The sequence below is a fragment of the Solenopsis invicta genome, chromosome 5 (assembly GCF_016802725.1).
Source record: "Solenopsis invicta isolate M01_SB chromosome 5, UNIL_Sinv_3.0, whole genome shotgun sequence".
In the NCBI taxonomy this organism is placed as follows: Eukaryota; Metazoa; Arthropoda; class Insecta; order Hymenoptera; family Formicidae; genus Solenopsis; species Solenopsis invicta.
Genome location: NC_052668.1, coordinates 27,070,899 through 27,092,846, shown reverse-complemented (window position 1 = coordinate 27,092,846; position 21,948 = coordinate 27,070,899). Strand labels below are relative to the sequence as shown.

The 21,948-nt window shown below is 34.3% G+C and overlaps 1 protein-coding gene across 5 annotated transcripts; it reads left to right on the top strand.

The window, feature by feature from the left end:
* The first annotated feature begins 12,955 nt into the window (after positions 1–12,955).
* On the top strand, positions 12,956–20,654 carry LOC120357824. 5 transcript variants are annotated; one of them, XM_039449479.1, is made up of 10 exons: positions 12,956–13,423; positions 14,397–14,615; positions 15,142–15,175; positions 15,245–15,320; positions 16,009–16,247; positions 16,316–16,485; positions 17,146–17,308; positions 17,401–17,567; positions 17,657–17,803; positions 19,847–20,654. In XM_039449479.1, the coding sequence occupies exons 1-10, from the start codon at positions 13,394–13,396 to the stop codon at positions 20,618–20,620; spliced, it is 2,019 nt and encodes a 672-aa protein (XP_039305413.1). In that variant the 5' UTR covers positions 12,956–13,393; the 3' UTR covers positions 20,621–20,654. The 5 variants fall into 5 exon arrangements, with proteins under 5 accessions (XP_039305413.1, XP_039305411.1, XP_039305412.1 ...); XM_039449477.1 differs by having other exon boundaries at positions 12,958–13,109; positions 13,193–13,423; positions 15,142–15,320; XM_039449478.1 differs by having other exon boundaries at positions 12,958–13,423; positions 14,397–14,591; positions 15,142–15,320.
* Positions 20,655–21,948: the final 1,294 nt, after the last annotated feature.

Sequence of the window (21,948 nt, the reverse complement as noted above, 5' to 3'; positions counted from 1 at the left end):
AAATTATCCACAGTTCTAAGCAGGGTAGCTCTAGGAATGGCTGCACAAGCTCTACGAATGCGGTCCATAAAATCATCTCTTGTGGTTGGTCGTTCAGCAAAAACAACATTTTTCAAGTATCCCCATAAAAAGAAATCAGGCGACGTCAAATCTGGTGAGCAAGGAGGCCATTCAATTGGACCCCTTCGTCCAATCCATCTGTCATTGTAACTGGCAATTAAAAAGGCACGTACAATGAATGCATAATGCGGTGCAGCACCATCTTGTTGAAGCCACATTCTTGCTCTTGTTGCTAAGTCAACATCTTCTAATAAGCCTGGTAAGTGATCTCTTAGCAACGATAAGTAACTGTGTCTATCAACGTTCTCTTCAAAAAAATAAGGTCTAATCAAATAACCATTTACAATGCAGCACGACACCATAATACTCCATCGATTTTGATGATCTATTGGCCTATATCAGTGGGGATTAATATCTGACCAATAATGGCAGTTGTGTCTATTAAGTTGTTCGTCACTATAAAATTTAGCCTCATCTGAGAAAAGCACATACCTAAAAAAATTAGGATCATTGTGTAACATTTGTAAAGCCCACTGGCAAAAAGCAATACGCATCAGATGATGATTAGGCTGTAAAGCCTGCGTAAGAATGATGTGGAAAGGGTGATAATTTAGAGCTCTTAAAATTCTAACAACAGTTTTTTGTGGTATACCTATTTCCCTTTCCATCTGGCGAGTACTAACATGAGGATTAAGGTGAAGTATTGCTAAAATAGTTACAGCTCGCGCATCATTTTCCTCATATTCATGATGTTGACGTTGACGAACAAGATGTCCGTTACGAGCTCTTTGGACTAAACTACGTATTGTCATATCAGTTGAATGTCGCCTTTCAGGAAAACGTTGAGCATAAAGCCTTGATGCTGCATTGTAATTGCTATGACACTCCCCTAAAACTAATATAATATCAACAACCTCATTACTATAATCAGCCATTCTGGAAAGGTAACTTGTGAATGTAATTACCTACATACCCTGTATGTATGTGTGGAATTTTTAAATTTAAGCGACTTTAAATAGTAAATTTTTCAATTATGCAGAAGTGAGTAAGAAAGAAAAGGAATAAAACTCTATTATAACAATAATTATAAATCTTAAATCAAACGTAATTGTTTAGTTTTTTTCAATCGTTGATTATTAGCATTAGGTATCGCAGTGCTGTCAGCTACTTGCAACTTTCGGCCGGATTCTTCGACGCATGCCTATTGCTCCCCTCCCACCGTTCGCGCCTTAGCAACGGCGCCGCCGGACGGCGTAACTAAGGAGTGCGATACATCGTCTCAGGACCGTGCGTTACGCCGTCCGGCGGCGCCGTTGCTAAGGCGCGAGCGGTGGGAGGGGAGCAATAGGCGTGCGTCGAAGAATCCGGCCGAAAGTTGCAAGTAGTAATGTTTAAGCATTATGCACATTTGTGTTACCCAGAAAACCACGTCATTTCAGAAAAAGTACACCAGATCGTTTTTCAGGCATTTCACCTTCATTTTTTACCTTTCCAAGGTCGCAAAAACAATTTTTTCATAAGACAAGTTTGATGTAAAATTTTCCGCTCTTTCGAAATCCGCAGTCAAAAATAGGGTGTCCCATTTAAAAAAACCATCGTGACCTTGAAATAACCTTCAAAATTGACCTCAGGGTCAAAACCAATGGTACAATTGAATGACCCCCTCTGTCCTGGTCAACTTTTATCTAAACCATTTTTTTGTAGATACCGTTATTTGGAAGATATTCGGGTCCATAGATTAAAATAACTTACCCTGTATAATATTTAAATTATGTAATATTTAATACATATGTATAATACTATAACGATTAATTTAATACGCTATTTAATGGTTATTTTATTTGTGAGGAAAATCTTACTCAAAATATAAATAAATAATAACGTATATTATATCAAGTAAAATTTTTTTTGGAAAAAAAATGTTTTGGAACGTAAACTTAAAATATAAAGAAAGTAATTATACATCTAGCAGCAAGGTATATATATTTGATTTACAGAATCATATCTGTTTACATGATTCTGTGAATCAAATACATGTATACATTAAAATTCGATTTAATTATAATTTATGAAATCCTGTAATTTTGGATTGAAGTGAATTTAACAAGTGAGTGCTCGCACCACCGCTAGGCGGCCACGCCGCGAGAGATCTTCTCGTGAGTTGAATGCGGCCACGGGCGTTATATCCAGGCGCCACCGCGGCCGACTCCCCAGCTCATAACTTCAGTAAGACTTTTAGGAGCTGTTTGTTGTAACCTCGAAACGAGTACTCGCTCTCAATCTTTTCAAGTTTGACGTGTGTGTGGAACGCTGTTCCACATAAATTTTTATAATTTTTACATGTAAATAACAATTTGTATTGTTATTTAATCTTGTACAAAAATTAAATATTTAATTCAAATTTAATCTTTTTTTAGTCCTTTTTAACGAAAAGGATACAAGAAATATTTTTTTGTAAATTAAACATTTATAACGTTTTATATTAATGTATTCTGTTTTAATAAATCTATCTGGGTTCCGATTTTATAATATTTTCAATCTGTCTTAACACCATATTTTTGGTGCAGAAATCTCGATCGTTCGGACTACTTTTTTTTTTAAATCGGTTTTAATCGCACATTTTCGGCAGAGTTAATACTACTTTTACTAATAAATATCATTTTTTACTAAATAAAGTCCTAATCGCGCAATATAAAATAATGTCCAAACAACGTCCATAAAAGTCCTTTTTATGTCCTGCTGAGACGTCCTAATGACGTTCATTTGACGTCAGAAGGTGGTACATTGTACGTCCGAAGGACGTTTCCTAGACGTCTGCAAGACACAATTGGTATGTCATCTGGACGTCAAGACATGTCCGACCGCGACGTCCATTGGACGTCTAAAGGACGGCCTTGTGTTGCGTGGGGTGTATTCATTATAAGAGATATATTTGAGAGTAATTTTATACAGATTATATATTAACAGTCTTGAACGTGCACATCTCAGGAAGGCGAGCGGGGTAACCAAGTGACATTCTGCGTTGTCAAGTGGGGAAAAATAAAAAACGTAATTCTTAGTGTTGCCTCCTGTCACACATCCTTCAGTCATCTATAGTAGCAATCTATCAATATCCCTAGGAACAAAAAAGACTAAAGACATACAACATAAATGATAAAAAACAATATCCCACAATCCAAACCCTTGATTTTATCAATCCATCGTATTTATGATCTTCTTTATATGTTTTGATAGAGTCGGAGCCTCTTGGCGGCTTTGTTAAACAATCTGCTGTCATATTCTCGCTGGATATGTGCTTGACTATAATATTTTCCTTTCTAACAGCCTCTTGGATGTAGTAGCATCTTCGATTCATCAATTTTGATTTAGTTTTAAAACTTCCTCCGTTTGCCAATCTAACAGCGTTCAAATTGTCACAATTTAATTCTTTTTTTACTTCTTCTGTATATCCTATCTCATATAGTAATCTGGAGGTCCATATTATTTCCTTTAATCCCTCCAGCATAGCTTCTAGTTCGCTTTCCGTCGATGACAATGCAACGATTGATTGTTTCTTACTTCTCCAATGTATCAAGTTTCCGTTCCTGTATAGTAGTAATCCAGTACAAGATTTTGCATCTTCTATTCTGTCCCACGATGCATCAGATTCACATCTTATCTTCATTGTTGAGTTCTCCCTTTTAAACTCCAAACAGTAATTAATAGTACCTTTCAGGTATCAAAGAATTCTCTTTAATGTTGCCATGTGCATTACTCTTTGTTGTTGAATTGTGATAAACAGCTCAATGCAACTGATATATCTGGTCTTGTATGAACACTCAAGTACATTAGTCTTCCCATCAGCTCCTGATACGCTTCAACATCAGTTTTCTCACTTCCTTCACAATCTTCCATTTTCGTGTTCATGTCTATTGGCGTCTTCACAACATTACACTCTTCCATTCCATAGAATTCAAGTAATTTTTCAATGTATTTCTTTTGATGTACAGATACTTTTCCTTCTTCTTGATCTACTTGATTCCTGGTACAACTTTTGCTTTTTATGGGTCTTTAATGTCTATAAATTTTTTAATCTTGTCAATATAGCTCTTCTCAAAATTATTATCATTTGACACTGCCGACATATCGTCTACATGTATTCCGCAGTAAAAGAATTTATTTCTCTCTTTGGCAAAAAATAAACAAGGGTCTTCCTTAGATTGGCTTATTCCGCATTTAATTAGAGCATTGGTGAGAAATTCATTCCAGTATCTGCCAGCTTGTTTGAGCCCATATATACGAGGTGTGTTCAAAAAGTATCGCGAATTTTGAATTTTCGCGGGTTACGTATATTCGAATTTCGATCTTTTTGTGGCGTTATGTTGGTACTCATGTCTCTCACTTATGCCGACAAGCTCGGCCATTTTGAATGTTCACTTAATTGTTGACAGCTGCTTTGCTTGCACGTGTTTTGGATCGTCTTCGATTTTTACCTATTCAAAAAAATGGATCAAAGAACCTGTATCAAATTTTGTGTGAAAAACGAAATTAAGTGCGCGGATGCATTCCGAATGTTGACTGTGGCATACGGAGAAGCTACCTTGGACCGAAGCAACGTTTATCGGTGGTACAAAATGTTCTCAGAAGGCCGAGAAGATGTGAACGACGAAGAGCGTGCCGGACGCCCGAGCACTTCAACAACAGACGAAAAAATTAATGAAGTGGAGAAAATGGTATTGGCCAATCGTCGAATCACCGTTAGAGAAGTTGCTGAGGACCTAAACATATCGATTGGCTCGTGCCATTCGATTTTTATCAATGATTTGGGCATGAGACGGGTCGCCGCGAAATTCGTACCAAAATTGCTCAATTGCGACCAAAAACAGCATCGCATGAACATTGCTAATGAGATGTTGGACTCTGTCCGCGACGACCCAAATTTGCTCCAGAGGGTCATAACTGGTGACGAATCGTGGGTTTATGGTTATGACGTGGAAACCAAAGCTCAATCATCTCAATGGAAGCTGCCGCACGAACTAAGACCGAAAAAAGCGCGCCAAGTTCGGTCGAATGTGAAAGTTTTGCTGACAGTTTTCTTCGATTGCAGGGGCGTGGTGCATCATGAGTTCTTGCCACAGGGTAGAACGGTCAATAAGGAATATTATTCTTATTCTTATCATTACCTGCAAGTTATGCGCAATTTGCGCGAAGCAATCCGCCAGAAACGCCCGGATTTGTGGAAGAACAAAAATTGGCTTTTGCACCACGATAACGCCCCTGCTCACACATCGTTGCTTGTGCGCGACTTTTTGGCCAAAAACAACACACTAATGATGCCGCAGCCACCGTATTCCCCAGATCTGGCCCCCTGTGACTTTTTCTTGTTCCCTAAACTGAAGAGGCCCATGAAAGGACGACGTTACGCTACGCTTGACGAGATAAAGACGGCATCGAAGGAGGAGCTGAACAAGATAAAAAAAAATGATTTTTTGAAGTGCTTCGAAGATTGGAAAAACCGTTGGCACAAGTGTATAATATCTCATGGGGATTACTTTGAAGGGGACAAAATAGATATTCATGAATAAATAAATAATTTTTGAAAAAACACAAAATTCGCGATACTTTTTGAACACACCTCGTACTTCTTTTTAATCTGCACACTTGTTCCTTATTTACTTGCAGTCCATCTGGTAACTCTATAAGTATTTCCTCTTCTAATCTTCCATGTAGAAATGCTGTCTTCACGTCGTAGATTTTTATCTTCCTTTCTTTTTGTGCACTTATACTAAATAACAGTTTTATGGTCTCAATTCTTAGTACTGGGGCAAACGTTTCACTATAATCTACTCCTGGTCGTTGTCCACATCCTTGTGCAACTAATCGTGCTTTATACTGACATTGTCCTGTATTTAGATCTTCTTTTATATTGAATACCCACTTGCATTTAATAACTCTCTTATTCTTCGGTTGTGGTATAATGTCCCATACTCCATGTTTCTTCATTGATGTCAATTCTTCGTTAATAGCTTGTTTCCAATATTTCCAATCTATTGACTTTTCTGCCTCTTGAACGTTTCTTGGAATATCTTTATCTATAATTATCATTGCAGACTGCTGTTCTTTAATTCTTGTAGATCTTCTAACATTTTCCTGTTCCTTTCTTCTTTCCTCTTCTTCTCGTCTTGAATTTTTTTGCATTTTCATCATAATTTTCGTTGTTCCTTTTGGTCTTCCTTTGGTCTTCATTGCTGTTGGCTGCATTTGGATTTCCACACTTTTATTTTCTCCTATGCGTTCTTCAATTCTCTCGTCTGTAGAATCTTCATTTTCTTCTTCTATTTCGTCTCTATCATCGAGTTTTCCCATATCTGCATCTTCATATTCACTGCTTTCTGATTCTACTCTTCCTTCTCCTCCATATTCTTGAATTTCTTTTTGATTTTCTCCCATATTATTATCATCTTCCAGTTCTACAATAGTCAACTTATTATCTATTATATGTTTTTCGTCTTTCTCTCTTTTCAACAATTCAGATCTATTTCTACTTTCATCGAATTTGACATCACAATCTGTTTTTATTCTCCCTGTTTTTGGAATGTAGACTCTATAAGTATTATTTGCTGCATATCCTACAAATATTCCTTTAATAATCTTTGAATCAAATTTTCTTCTTCTTTGTTCTTTATTCATAATGTATGTCATGCAGCTGAATCTTCTCATATACTTGACATTTGGCTTTCTTTTATTCCACATCTCATATGGAATCTTTCTATGTACGGTCGATTTGCTCCTGTTCTTGATAAGTACCGCCGCACACGTTGCTTCAGCCCAAAAATCCATTGGCATTTTCGAATCCGCATTATTGTTCTGGTCATTTCTATTATGGATTTGTTTACTCTTTCCACCACTCCATTACATTGTGGAGTCCTAGCAGGACTAAATTCATGCTTTATTCCCTTCTCATTCAACCATTCTTCCAACTTTTTTCCTGTAAATTCTCCTCCATTATCCGATCTAATTGCTTTCAATTTTAATCCAGACTAGTTCTCCTTCAGAATGATTAATCTTTTTAATTTTTCAGCTGCTTCTCTTTTTTCTTCTAATAATTCAACAAATATTACTCTTGAATAATCATCTATAATTGTAAAAATATAATGTTTTCCTCCGCGTGATGAAGGATTAATCGGACCAACTAAATCAATATGCCATAAGTCCATAATTTTACTCGTTTTTCTACTTATTAATCTAGGATGTACCTTGCGACACATTTTACCTTCTACGCATGGTTCACATTGCCTCTGCTCTTTGTTCTCGTTTATTCCAATTACAAGATGTTCCCTTTTTATTTCTTCAATGAGCCTTTTGTTTGTGTGTCCAAACCTCTTATGCCAAATATCGATATCTTCCACTGTTGCTGCTGTCTCATTTTCTCTTACCGATGATTTCACATAGTATGCATTCTCTTCTCGTACAGTTCTCATCGTTATTTCATCTTCATTTCTGTAGACAACAGCACCATATTTATCAAATTTTACATTATATCCGTTATTTTTGCTACAGATAAAAGATTCATGTTAATATCTGGTACACACAATACATTTTTGAGTCGTATTCTATTATTTAAATGTTGCGTCATTACTATTTCTCCTCGGCTATTAGAAATTAATTTCTTTCCGTTCTTATCTGCTAACGAAATATCTCTTCTATTATTTACTATATTTTCAAACATAACTTCGCTATTTGCCATATGACTCGAGTCGCACCAGAGTCTAATAACCATATATAATTTTTATAATTATTATGCGTTACCTCATTTTTTTTCTCGTCATACGCTGTACTCACATATGCTTTGTTTCTTACTGATAACACCGCTTTGTCTGCAGTTTTTAATGTTACTTCTGTTTGTCCATAACCTCGTCCTGTTCCTTTTTCTCTTGATGTACCTCTATAACCTCTTCCTCGTGATGTGATCCTCTTCGGTTCCTTGCAATCAGCCGCAATGTGATTGAATCCTTGACAATTAAAACATTTCTGCTTGTTACGGCATTCACTTGAAGTATGGCCCTTTATTCCACAGTTGTAGCACACGATGTTACTTCTCGGTTTCTCTCTCACTTTTCTTACATGTTCATCTCTCGATGTTTTTTCCTCTTTGCGATTGTTTTTTCTTAATTCCTCCTGTTTTAGTGCGTAACGTATATTATTAATCGTTATCTCCTTTTGAGTTTCCAATACTTGCACATTTTGATCGAACTCGGGCCTTAATCCTCTAATGACATACATCCTCAGCTCATAATCTTCTATCATTCTTCCTAGTTGTACGCACTGATTGCGTAATGCTTCGGTTCTATTCACATACGCGTCTATGCTTTCATCTCTTTTCATTCTTAGAGTCGACAATTTAGATAACGACCTCGCCTTTAATTGTTCTGTTTCAGCTGCCATATTATTCTTAATCAAGCTCCACAGCTTATCGGCGCTTTTTTCATGACTGTATTTTAGCAACTGCACTTTACTCATCGTATTAATAATTACCGTACGTGCTGCATAATTATCGTCGTCCCATTCGTTCCATAGTTTGAATTTCGCATCATAGTTATCCACGCCTTCTTTGGGCTTCTCTGGCAGCTTCACATTTATTACCTTCTTCCATAGTTTCTTTGTTCTTAAGATCCCCTCGATCTTTTCACTCCAAAGGAAATAGTTTGTGTCGTCAAGATGTTCCACGTTTGTGAGATTCCAATTCTCTGCCATCTTGAAAAATCTCTTTTCTCACGTTCCTCTTTGTCTCTCGTTTATCTCTCAACACTCGACAGCCTCGAAAAAAATGCTACATTTTTCTAACCACGCTCTGCTACCAATTTGTGGCTAATCACTGATGCAAATCACGTGTTTTCATTATAAGAGATATATTTGAGAGTAATTTTATAAAGATTATATATTAACAGTCTTGAACGTGCACATCTCAGGAAGACAAGCGGGGCAACCAAGTAACATTCTGCGTTGTCAAGTGGGGAAAAAATAAAAACGTAATTCTTAGTGCTGCCTCCTGTCACACATCCTTCAGTCATCTATAGTAGCAATCTATCAATATCCCTAGGAACAAAAAAGACTAAAGACATACAACATAAATGATAAAAACAATATCCCACAAGTTCCATGTCTTCCGTCCACGATTAGTTCCTCCGCTTTTCTGAGCTCGTTAGCAAATTTTCTTAATTCTTCATCTAAGTCTAGTAATGCCTCATCTATCCAAATATTTATTTCGTTAATTAAAGTCGAGTTCCTAAGGTGATTGAAACAATAATTTATACGACTTATCGATTATGATGTAACGTCAATAATTTTTTCGTTACTATCCAGAGATTTAAGTATTATTCTTGTTTGATTCTTCACATATTGTATAATATTTTTCTGATCCTTATATAAACTATCTAATTCTTTGTTATAATAACTTGCATCTGCATCGAATAAAATTCCGAATAACGTTTTACTTGTTTCTTTTACAAAGTCAAATAATCCGCGCTTAACTCTTAACGTCGTTCGAAGTCCTGCGAGATAAAATACATTCTCTAAATCATTCGCGATCGCTTTCAAATAATCTAATCTTTTATTAATACGACTTTTGGAGGAGCAAGTCCAACTCTGTTTAAAGAGACATTTGTTAGACAATTCTATGCATGTATTTTTAAGCATTTGGTAATTTTTTTATAATTCGAATAAATTGTATCCTATTACAATTTTCCACTATTCATGGTATAATTTTACTTTGCCTAGTGTTTCGAGATATATAACATCGTCATTGTTTGATTGAATAATTTTCTACGCTGCTAACAGGATGACCCTGGAGAGTCAGGAGGAGAAAGATCGGAATGTTTCGTATCAGATCCATTTTGATCGCCTGAAATAAAGGGTGTAATATCACTTCTATGATATTGTTTAATTTCTTCTTTCTCTTTAATATGATAAATTATGAAATTGTCGTGTCGAACAACAGGAAACCTTTTCATTGTGGGTCGAACAATTTAGCATTGAAGTTTTTTACAAGCACCAAATCATTGCTTTCGATTGGTGCGTACGTTTTTGTAGGAAGATTATCGTTTTGATATTCGCGTATGCTCCTACGCGCTTCCCTTAATTTATTTTCGTGTTGCGTACAAAGATTTTCAATTTGTTGTTGGAGAGTTAACCTTTCATCTTTTTCGGTGAAAATGTGATTAGGTTCTCTACTAAATTATAATTCGTAGGGCGTATAGCCCATATTTTTATGAATCGTGCAATTATACGTGAGCATCTCTTGGGGTAGTATCATATCCCATTGCTTCGTTAATGTAATGTCTTATACATTCTGTTCGTATTAAGTGTGATCTCTCATTTTTCCCGTTCAATTGTGGGTAGTAAACCGACGTGAGTACGTGTTTAATGTGCAATTTATCGCATAGAGTGTTAAATTTGTTTGAGGTAAATTCTTGAGCGTTGTCGGAGAGAAGTTCTTTTGGTTTACCAAAATATCGGAGCCATGAATACCATAATGCCCTGATAATCGCGGCTGTCAATTTATCTATCAAAGGTTCTACTAGGATGTATTGGGTTAGATAATCTTGGGTGACAAGGATGTATCGGTTTTCTCTGCTCGTCATTTCAAATAGACCCATCAATGGATATTTTCTCATTGGGAGCTTGAGGAATATCCGGTGTGAAATAAATGTAAGGTTTTTGGGTAGCTGGTTTGTTAAATTGACATGTCTTGCATTTGCTAACAAATTCTTTGACGTCTACAGTTATATTGGGCCAATTATATTTTTGTCTAGTTTTTGTAGTGTTTTTTTTTTACTGAATAATGGCCACCTAATATACCTGAATGAGCGTCTGATATTATTTCATCCTTTGTAATTTTTGGCAAATATTTAGAAATATATATATGTATAATTTATCTCTAAGATAGTATTCATCGATAACAGAAATTAATTTATTAATTTCTTTTTGATCATGTATTATATTGATATGATGATCATTTTCATTTTCATTTTTAAATTATGTAATTTAATACTCAATTGTCTATGTGTGCCGTGAGGTGAAATGTAAATTTTGTTCTCTCTAGTAATCTCAGGAGGATTTTCAATGAAAAGTATTGTTTTTTTATTTTGTCTTCCAACTTGATTCTTTGTTATTATTTGTTTCTTAATGTTTGATTTAGAAGATGGTTTAGGAACATTTTTTTTAGACTCTTCAGATGATCGTCCCTCTATTATAACTTTCGTTTTAAATTGCAAATTATACGTCTTGATTAAAGCGTCGATTGTACTTTAAATTTTTGTATTGATCGGTCCGACAAAATGTAAAGTCCAATTATCAGGATCGGGTGGATCTTGTAGGATTGGTTGGATTAAGTCTAGGAGCTTTTCTGTGGAGATGGTTTTCGGATCAATGTTTGATCATTCCGGGATTAGATCTTTGTTAAAAGTAATTTTAATTTCACGTTTCTTTATTATTTCTGAAGGTACTTGTTCGGTTTCTTCATTTGTCATAAAAGAGTCGATTGCGTTTACGGGAATTCGGGATAGAGCATCGGCGTTAGTGTTTGTTTTTTCTTGATTTATAAATTATTTCATAGTCAAATTCTTATAATTTTAATCTCTATCTCATTAGTCTTGATTTGGATCTTTTACATTTATTAAAAAGGTTTATGATTCGTTATAATTGTGAATTTTTTTTCATACAAATATTGTCTAAAATGTTTAGTTGTCTATACGATCGCAAGCAGCTCTTTTTCTGTTGTACTGTATCGTGTTTTGACTTTATTCAAATACGAGTGGCAAAAGCCAACGACTTATCTTTGCCTATTGTTCCCTGTGAGAGAATTGCTCCTATCGCTTCGTTTGACGCGTCGGTGGTCAAGATAAGAGATTTATTCCAATCAGGATAGATAAGTACCGGTTGTGACAGTAATTTAGATTTGAGAGCTTCGAAAGAGTGTTGCTGTTCGTTTGTCCAATGAAAATTAGTAAATTTTTGGAGTAAATATGTTATGAGCTTGGCTATTTTTGAGAATTCTTTAATGAATTTGCAATAATAACCAACCAGTCCAAGAAACTGCTTAATTTCTTGCGGATTTCTCGACACTGGCTAATTCTTAACTTTTTCTATTCTGTTGGGGTTAGGCTGTATTCCTCGTTCTGACGTCTCATAACATGTCCTAAATATTCTAATTCCGGTCTGAGATATTCACATTTGTCCCCTTGCAGTTTCAGTCCGACCTGTCCAAGTCTCTCGAATAATATTTTTAAGTTTTTATTGTGTTCTTCGATAGTTTTACCATAATATACTATAATATATCGTCAATATAAACAAAGCAATTATTTATAATTAGTCTTTTTAAACCTTTGTTCATCCGCTGAAAAGTTGGAAGTGCGTTTTTTAAATCAAAGGGCATGCGAGTATACTCATAGTGCCCGTCCGGAGTGCAGAATGCAATTTTTTGAATACTCTTTTGACTCATGCCGATTTGATGAAAACTCGATGCTAAGTTAAAAGCGGAAAAGTAACGGGCATTGCCTAGTTGATCAAAGATTTCATTAGTATTTGGAAGAGGATAGGCATCTTGGATGGTTTTTTCATTTAATTTTCTGTAGTCGATTACTAGTCTCCATTTGAGTTTGCTTGAAGCATCCTGCTTTTTAGGCACTATCCAAAGAGGAGAGTTATAAGATGAATCTGATTCTCGTATGATTCCTTTTGCAAGCATGTCTTTAATTTGTTTCTTAATCTCCTCTTGATGTATCGGAGGATAACGGTATTGTTTTACGTTTATAGGGTTTTCGTCCGTCGTTTTAATTTCGTGTTGGATTAGATTGGTGAGAGGAAGAGGATCTCCTGGTAGAGTAAAAATATCGTGGAATTCTAATATAATATCCCACACGCAGAAAATTTTTCTCGAATAATGTACAATGCTCATAATAAAATTTACTAGATTTGCATCGCACCGGTAGGATATACGCGTATTCAACCGGAAATTAATATATGACAATAGAAAAGTAATAGTTTGGTTAGATACATCTTGTAACCTAAAGGTAAATAAATTTGCCATACTAACAAGGAAATATGAAGAAAGTAAAAAAGTCCCATACTAATATGTGTATATTCGACGTTGTAGCTTGAATTGCGCGTTGTTTCTTAAGACAGTATAAGAAAAAAAAATAATCTAGAGTGGTACCTACTGTGAGCTGTATAGAAATATTCGTTGTGTATCTGGCAATAATCTATGTTCTTCATAGAAATGCGATAGTAACCGCGGACACGCGGACTGCGCACGATCGTTAATCTCGTGTATGTGAAGTGTGAAGTGAGGAGCGCAATGTATAACGATACCAGCGATAAGTACGAGGTAAGAAAAGTCTCATCCAATATTTGTTGCGTTCGGCATTGCAAATCTTAGATGCGAGCTAGCAGAGAGAGCTTGAATCACGTAATCCTCAACCAATCAAAGAACCGAGATGTGAATTGCCGAACGATTTTCGAGGTTAAAAGCACTTTCGACGCCTCGGATTTGCATTGCCGAACGCTGTATAATTAAAATTATTTTTAAGAAGATTATATGTTACAAGAATTCACATAGCACTAACTTCCAAACGCTCTTGGAATGTCCTTATGACGTAAACGTTCTTTGGAGGTTAGTGCTGTGTAAGAATATCGCGTTGCACTTACACTTGGCGCGAGCGACTACCGTGTATCTTAATATACTACTGTGTCCAAAAAGTAAGGTGACATTGCATTTATTTCGAAAATTCTTTATTTATTCTTGCAAATCAATTTCGTCCCCTTCAAAGTAATCCCCCCCTGATATAATACACTTATTCCAACGGATTTTCCAATCTTCAAAACAGTTGTAATAATCGATTTCAGGAATGGCCTTTAGCTCCTTCTTCGCAGCGGCTTGAATCTCTTCTATCGACTCGAAACGGTGATTCGTGATTTTTTAACCAAAAACTCGACTAATATCGTTCCACAACCACCGTATTCACCTGATTTGGCTCCATGCGACTTCTGGCTATTCAGCAAACTCAAGCAAGTCGATAGAAGAGATTCAAGCCGCTGCGAAGAAGGAGCTAAAGGCCATTCCTGAAATCGATTATTACAACTGTTTCGAAGATTGGAAAATCCGTTGGAATAAGTGTATTATATCAGGGGGGGATTACTTTGAAGGGGACGAAATTGATTTGCAAGAATAAATAAAGAATTTTCGAAATAAATGCAATGTCACCTTACTTTTTGGACACAGTAGTATATTTTTTCTACTATTTATGTATAGTTTTTTGTTATTTTGAAATAAGTAAAATACATATAATTTTTATTTATAGCTACCAGAAGTAGTCAATTTAGATACTGCATCTTGTAGTAATGCACAAGGCTTTATTTTTCCATCGAAGCTTTCATCTTCATACCTTTGCAATGATAGTCAACTCCAACGACACCAACCCACATCATGCATACTATTAGAGGATGCAAGTATCTCCAGTAGTGATAGTAGTGAGTTGACCGAAAAAAATGTACAAGTTAGTAATGAGAACAGTGAATCGGTACGTATATTTACACACACACACACACACGCACGCACGCACGCACGCACGCGCGCACGCACGCACACACACACACATTAATATATATGTACACACAGAAAAATATCCATCGTGCAGCAAAGAAAAACAAAGAACATGATTCATATATTTGTTTTAAGTAATAGTCTTGTTCAACGAAGAATATTTTCTTAATTTCAACATACATTCAAATATATATAACATTAGCTATACATGTTTAGAACAATACCTTGATATACGTAGTAGACTTTATTTTAAATAAATGTGATACTTACGATGACCATATTATATACTTGCGAATTTTTTCGTATATCACAAAAGCTGTTGTTATATTCAAATTAATAAACAATTCTAAAACTATTGCTTAAAACAAATAAACAAACCAAGTAATTTGTTTTTCTTGGCTATACAATGGATATTTTTCTGTATATACAGAATTACTATATAATTACTACACAATTACTATATAATGTTATATTGTAATAATATTAATTTATATTAATTACAGAATTTGAAAAGGTACTTGCAAGAAACCAGCGAAGGTAAAATTATATTATCTGCATACTATAATAACAATAAAACCCTTAATTCTGTACTGCGTTCTCGATTAGTACGACTCATTATCAAAGGAGAGAAAGACAGAATATTATCAAAAATCTCAGTAGCAGACAAATTAACTAATTTTGTGTTAGTATCTTATATTAATACTTCTTATACAATAATATTATATGATATATATATATATACATAACACATCGTTCAATAAGTCCCGAGACTAACCCAGAGATAACGCTAGTAGTACCAAGCTGGCCACGTTTCCCTAGAATGCGAACCTTCACATGAAACGTGTACAAATTTCACGTCGATCGGACCACAAACAGCTGAGTTATTGAGGTTAGAGCAAAGTCACTTTGTAATTTGTAAACGGCTTCCAATGGCCTACCCGAACGTTCCGCATCGTTTGTGTCCGTACGACCACGTTTAAACTCAGCATACCAACGACAAATCGTTGATTTAGATGGAATTTACCCATTAAAAAACAATGCTTTATCAACACGCGAAACTAAATTTTTTTCCATTTTTCAAACAAATTACAAAGTGACTTTGCTCTAACCTCAATAACTCAGCTGTTTGTGGTCCGATCGACGTGAAATTTGTACACGTTTCATGTGAAGGTTCGCATTCTAGGGAAACGTGGCCAGCTTGGTACTACTAGCGTTATCTCTGGGTTAGTCTCGGGACTTATTGAACGATGTGTTATATATATATATATATATATATATATATGTATGTATGTATATATGTGTTAAATATATTTTATTTCTTCAAAACAAAGTTTCCCTGAGCTATTTCACAATTATTTTTTTACTTGCAGTATAACAACTTCTCGGTTTCAAAAATTAGCAGGAGACATTGTTAAAATATTTAAAGGAGAGTCTTGTTACACATATTATACGCCGTTTACATGTAAGAATGGTGTTCGTATACAGGCAAGTGGTAAGCTCTGGGAACATTATAATTATATAAAAGGAGATTTAAGAAAACAAGGAATACTCCTTCAGCGATCAATTTCCAAATCCATACAAGAGACATATGCACAGACTGAAATAGATGGTACTATCCTAATATTAATATGACATTGACCATTTTACACGTGACTGTATATAATTTTTATACTACAGAAGACAAACTGCAATGGTTATTCCACCACACAGAACCGTGGGAGCAAGTGTGTGAATATTGGAATAATACATATAGGGCTAGGAACAAGTTATTAATGCAAGACAAACTAAATGTACTTGAATATTTTAATAAGTTTCCTTGTCTTCAATTAAGCAAAGGACAACATCTGGTAAGAGTTAAAACAGGGTTATGGCCGAGTTGCCCATTTTCGTCCAGTTTTGCGACGGTTATAACCACTTCTTTAATTTTTCCTCATTTTGTAGCATCTAGACTTCTCTCGGAGACATACGCGTGATATGAGGGATGTTAAAGTTACAAATTGCATGCCAATGTCGCCACGCATACTGTTCAGTGTTAGAAATGTATTATTGTCATCATTATTATAAATATTATTAATAATAAAACATTTCTAACAGTGAGCAGCACACGTGGCGACATGCGCCAAATTGACATGCAATTTGTGACTTTAACATCCCTCATATCACGCGTATGTCTCCGAGAGGAGTCTAGATGCTACAAAATGAGGAGAAATGAAAGGAATGGGGATGGTCGTCGCTGAAATGGACAAAAATGAGCAACTCGGCCATAGGCCTACGTTAAAGTATCGATATAGAGCAAAACGTTATCTATAAAACTATTTTTGTTATATAATTCTGTAAAATTATTATTTTGCGATTATATTATTATAATTAACTTCATTTTGAGACTCGTATATTTGTTACTTGACTCTCTTTCTTTCTATCTGTTACATTTGCACGCACGCGCGCACGCACACGCACGCACGCACGCACATACATACGCGCTAATAACCTTATTACAAAATTTCTAGCTCGTAGAAGACTTTAACAGACAGTATCCCGAAAAAGAATCGATATTTCCTAAAAGGTGGAATATTATTAAAAAAGTTATTATTGACCAACTACAGCAATTGAATAAACGCCTCAGTGTTTCAGATACAGCTCTTATATCTATTTTACCAGCAATATCTTCTGGTATAGACATTTTACCATTGCATTAAAATTGTATTATTAAAATGTTCGTGTTTAATTAGTGGATTAGTTATAAATTTTTCTTTTTTTAATAGATAAACAAGATGCGGTAATTTTTTATTTACTTCCGATTCTTATCGAATCTCGTAGAGCAGGAGGTTATAAAAGGAAAAGAAATACGAACTGTGAGCAGGATAGTGAAAACAGCATCAGAAAGTTAACGTTACAAGAATGTAGAGATGCGTTTATGTTACATGTGCAGGTATTTAAATAAAAAAATAAAATATATATAAATATTAAATCTTTTATGAGTATGAATAGTATTTTAGTTCGAATTACTACTTTATATAGACTGTTGCTGATTTGGATCGTGCTTTATATGATTTGAAGAGAAGACTGCAAAGAAACAAAGATACTTTTCAACCGACACCTCTTATAGTTGGATCTTTAGTAAACATCGAATCATCATACGTGATTGTAAACGACCAAAAGTTTAAGGTGGATTCATGTTTGCAAGCTATTGAATTAACTTTCAAGATATTCTTTGCTGTTGATTGCAAGTATCCAACATATGCAGAAACGTTTTGGATATTTTTACAAAAATCTGGTTTCGATATTCACTTACAAGAGAAATGTAACAACTCATTAAACGTTTTGTTAGGTCGCGTTAACGCAGAAATGGAGCGTTTAGTTGCGACATAATTTTTCCGAACATAAATATCATTTCATGTGCAATCGTTAATAAGATGTTTTGGTGCTATATTTGTAGTACATTTTTATGTTTCGATAATAAGTCGTTTCTAAATCATTACAAAGAATTCCATCCTTTATTAAAAATATATAGATGTAACGATAATAATTGCAGCAGATCTTTTGCTATATTTGATTCTTTTAAGAAACATAGATATAACAAACATTTATCAGAGACTAATATTACATATAATAACCAAACTATAAAACAATATGATCAAAACGCGGATTTTATAGATGCAATAGATAAAGTCTTAACAGTGGGAACAAATCAACGTATACAACATTATGAAGATAAAAAATGTGAAAATGTGGAGTATATAACAGATCCCATACAAATTAAGTCTTATTCTGATATTGAAACTGATTTAGAAGACGATTTATTTTTCGACATTCCACAAAACGATGGCCACACTAGTGAAGCGACAAACGTAAAATTTGAGGAACATAAAGAAATTATTAATTTCACAAGTAAATTATACACTTATTTAGACGTACCTCATGTTAGGGTAAATGATATTGTGAGAAGTACAGGAAATCTCATCGACAATTATTTACTTTTACTAGAAAAACATTTATTAAATCGACTTGAAACTTTTAATTTAAGTTTAGATTCAATATCTGCTATTAAAGAAGTATTCGCAGATTTTAGTGATCCTTTCACGGATTGTAAAAGCGAATGGCGTTTTTTTAAATTGTTAAAATGCTATGATACATTTAGACTTCCTGAACAATATTTAATCGGAGAAAGAGAAGAATTCCGAGAAAAGAATGGCGTAAATATTATTCAAAGTATTTCAGTGTATGCACAGTTTATTCCTCTTCGCAAAGTTTTTCAAAAAATATTTGAAATCCCAAATCTTTTTGACGAAACATTAAGATATTACCAATCGCTGAGATCAAATAACAATATTATAGAAAATTTTGTTCAGGGATCTCTTTGGGAAGAGATAAGTTCGCATTTCATAGGAAAGATTGTTTATCCTATTTTTTTATTTTTTGATGATTATGAGAATAATAATGTGTTAGGCTCTCATAAAGGCTTATCTAAGTGGCGCAGTTTATGTAACTATACCATGTTTACCTCCTTACATGCAATCAAAGTTAGAGAATATCTTTCTGTTCCTTTTATTTAACTCACTTGATCGACAAATGTTTGGCAATAGAAGTGTTTTTCAAAAAGCAATTGACGAGTTGCATTACCTACAAACAGAAGGTATAACAATTAAACATAAAGATGGAAACAAGCAAGTATATTTTGTTTTGTCTTTAGTCGTGGGAGACAATTTGGGTGTTCATTCTATTTTTGGTTTCGTGGAAAGTTTCAATGCTACATTTTTTTATCGATTCTGTCTAATTAATAGAAAATGTATTTGTGATTTCTTAGATGAACGTATGTGCATTCTCCGTAATGTAGATAATTATACTTCACTTTTGGCATTAAAGAATGTGAGTAAATCTGATATAGTTAGTCAGTGTGTGTTCAATGATTTAGATTATTTTCACGTTACAAAAAATTTAGGTGTAGATGTTATGCATGACATTTTAGAAGGTGTATGCAGATACGATTGGGCGTTATTTCTAAATTATTTTATTGCTAAGAAATACTTAACTTTAATAGATGTTAATACTAGAATAAGATCATTTCGATACAGTCACAAACATAATATTAATAAACCTGTGGAAATCACAGAACAAAACTTAAAAAATAAAGCAATCATAATGAGTTCTGCCGAAATGTTGTTATTAGTAAGGCATTTTTGTTTAATTATCGGCTCTTTTATTCCACAGGAAGACGAATGTTGGCAGCTTGTTATTCTTTTAAAGCAAATAATCGACATTACAACTAGTTCAAGAGTTTATTGTGAAACGTATCATTTATTAGACACTATTATTAATGAATATTTAACTTTATTAAATAACCAATTCCCAGGCAAGATAAAACCGAAACATCACTTTTTAATTCATTATGCTCGAATAATGAAGCTTGTCGGTGTATTATGGAAAACTAATTGTATGCGATACGAAGGTAAACATAAAGAAGGAAAAAAAACATCCCAAGCTACAAATAGTCGAGCAAATATTTCAAGAACAATAGCTATAAAACACCAACTGCTTTTAAACTACAGGTTGCAATATAATATTTCATCCTGCCATTTGTTAACTCTTGGACCAGTTGCCCAAAAGAATGTACGCGAAATACCTTTTGTTAATAATTGTATTACACCTTTTCAAGTAGAATTTAACATATTAATTGCTAAGTGGATATGTTACAACAATAATATTATTAACAAAAGAGCCATTATCGTTACATTCAACGAAGAAGGAGTAGATTTTTATTTTGTGCACACTATTATTATTAATAAAGAACAAAATGACTTTGTTATTTTAACTAAAAGAATGTTACAGTGCTATCTAGATGAACATGTACAATCCTACAAAATTTATGATAATACTTGTTTTGAGTGGGTTTATTTAACTAAGAAGAATTTATTTAATTCTGTTGTAACACATTGCGTTAGGCTTAGTGAAAGCGAAATTTATATTGTTAAAAAATGGTTTTAAAGAAATACCAAATAAATGAAATTATCATTGAAAAGTGTGTATTTATATTTATATATATATAAGTATTTATATATATATAATTTAATTATCCTCAGTATTTTTATTGCCATTAAGGCAATTATACATATTGCAACATAGTATGGAGAGAAGACATATTTAGTATGGTAATTTTTCTTTTACGTGCATTCTACGTATGGTAAAACGCGCTCTCGAAAAAGTCCCATACTTGATAGAAATATATATTTCTGCGTATAGTTTTATTCTTTGCTCTCTAAATTTCCTATACTTTCTTGAAATCTTTTGCATATTATGACTATATCCTAGCCGTGCAAGATTAGTATGGTATTTACTTTCTTCGTGTATGCTTGTATTTTCGAGAAAAATTTTCTGCGTGCAGATATCGTCAGAATGTTCCGAGATATGCGAAAAGCGAGTGTTTTCTGTCAATAATTCTAAACGCGCATTATCTAATGTCATTTTTAAGATCAAATAGATCAATGTTTCGTGAAAATCTCCAATGCTTTTTATTTCAGAATATAAATACTTCGGTAATATTGGTTTATTAGAATTGTTTATTTTTGTGACTGCTCCAGTATCATCCTTAAATATAACTAATACATCTTTTTTTATATTTACGTTGTTAGGGTGAGGTTTATCGCATCGCTTAAATTCTTTTCCGTTTAAAATTAAATGCTCGTTCGAAAAAACGAAATTATTTTTCGTAAGAAAATTGATCCCTAATATTCCCTGATGTTGTACCGGTGAATGATCATCTAACACATGAAATGTTTGTTTCTTTCCGAACATTTCTATTACAACCCCGTATTTAGTCTTTATTGAATGCGTTGTTACGCCAGATACAGTTATCAGATCTATTCTTGGTAACTTAAGATTTTCAATAAACATTTTATGAATTAGTGATATATCTGAACCCGTATCTACTAAAAATATAGTATTTTTAAAACCTGGTATCTTCAGTTTAATTCTGGGAGCTCTGACGTACGTTCCTCCGGGTCCTCCGTGTATCTCTCGTTGTCGTACTGGTCCGGCTCGTGATCGGTTGCACATAAATGATGCGATGCTAGGTCTGGCGGTGGTTTGCCGATGGGCTGACGTTCTTGAAAATTTTGTTGTCCTCGTTGTTGATAGAAGGCTTTTGTTCTGTACTTCTTTTCCTTGTGTCCGTGTTTCTTACAGTAGTTGCACTCCTTCGGTTGAAACCGCGAGTTTTGTTGAAGCGGTCTCTTAGATTCGTAGCGTTGCTTCCTCAATTTTCTTAAATAAAGCTCTGCTTTGAAGGTTCTTGCTTTGGAGAATGCCTTGTTGAG

Bases quoted from the DNA above. Each gene is read 5' to 3' on its own strand.
- LOC120357824 (XM_039449477.1), top strand. From the start codon at position 13,394: ATGTATAACGATACCAGCGATAAGTACGAG. The intron at 14,616-15,141 runs GTACGTATATTT...TATTAATTACAG, and splicing joins GTAATGAGAACAGTGAATCG to AATTTGAAAAGGTACTTGCA. The intron at 17,568-17,656 runs GTATTTAAATAA...TACTTTATATAG, and splicing joins CGTTTATGTTACATGTGCAG to ACTGTTGCTGATTTGGATCG.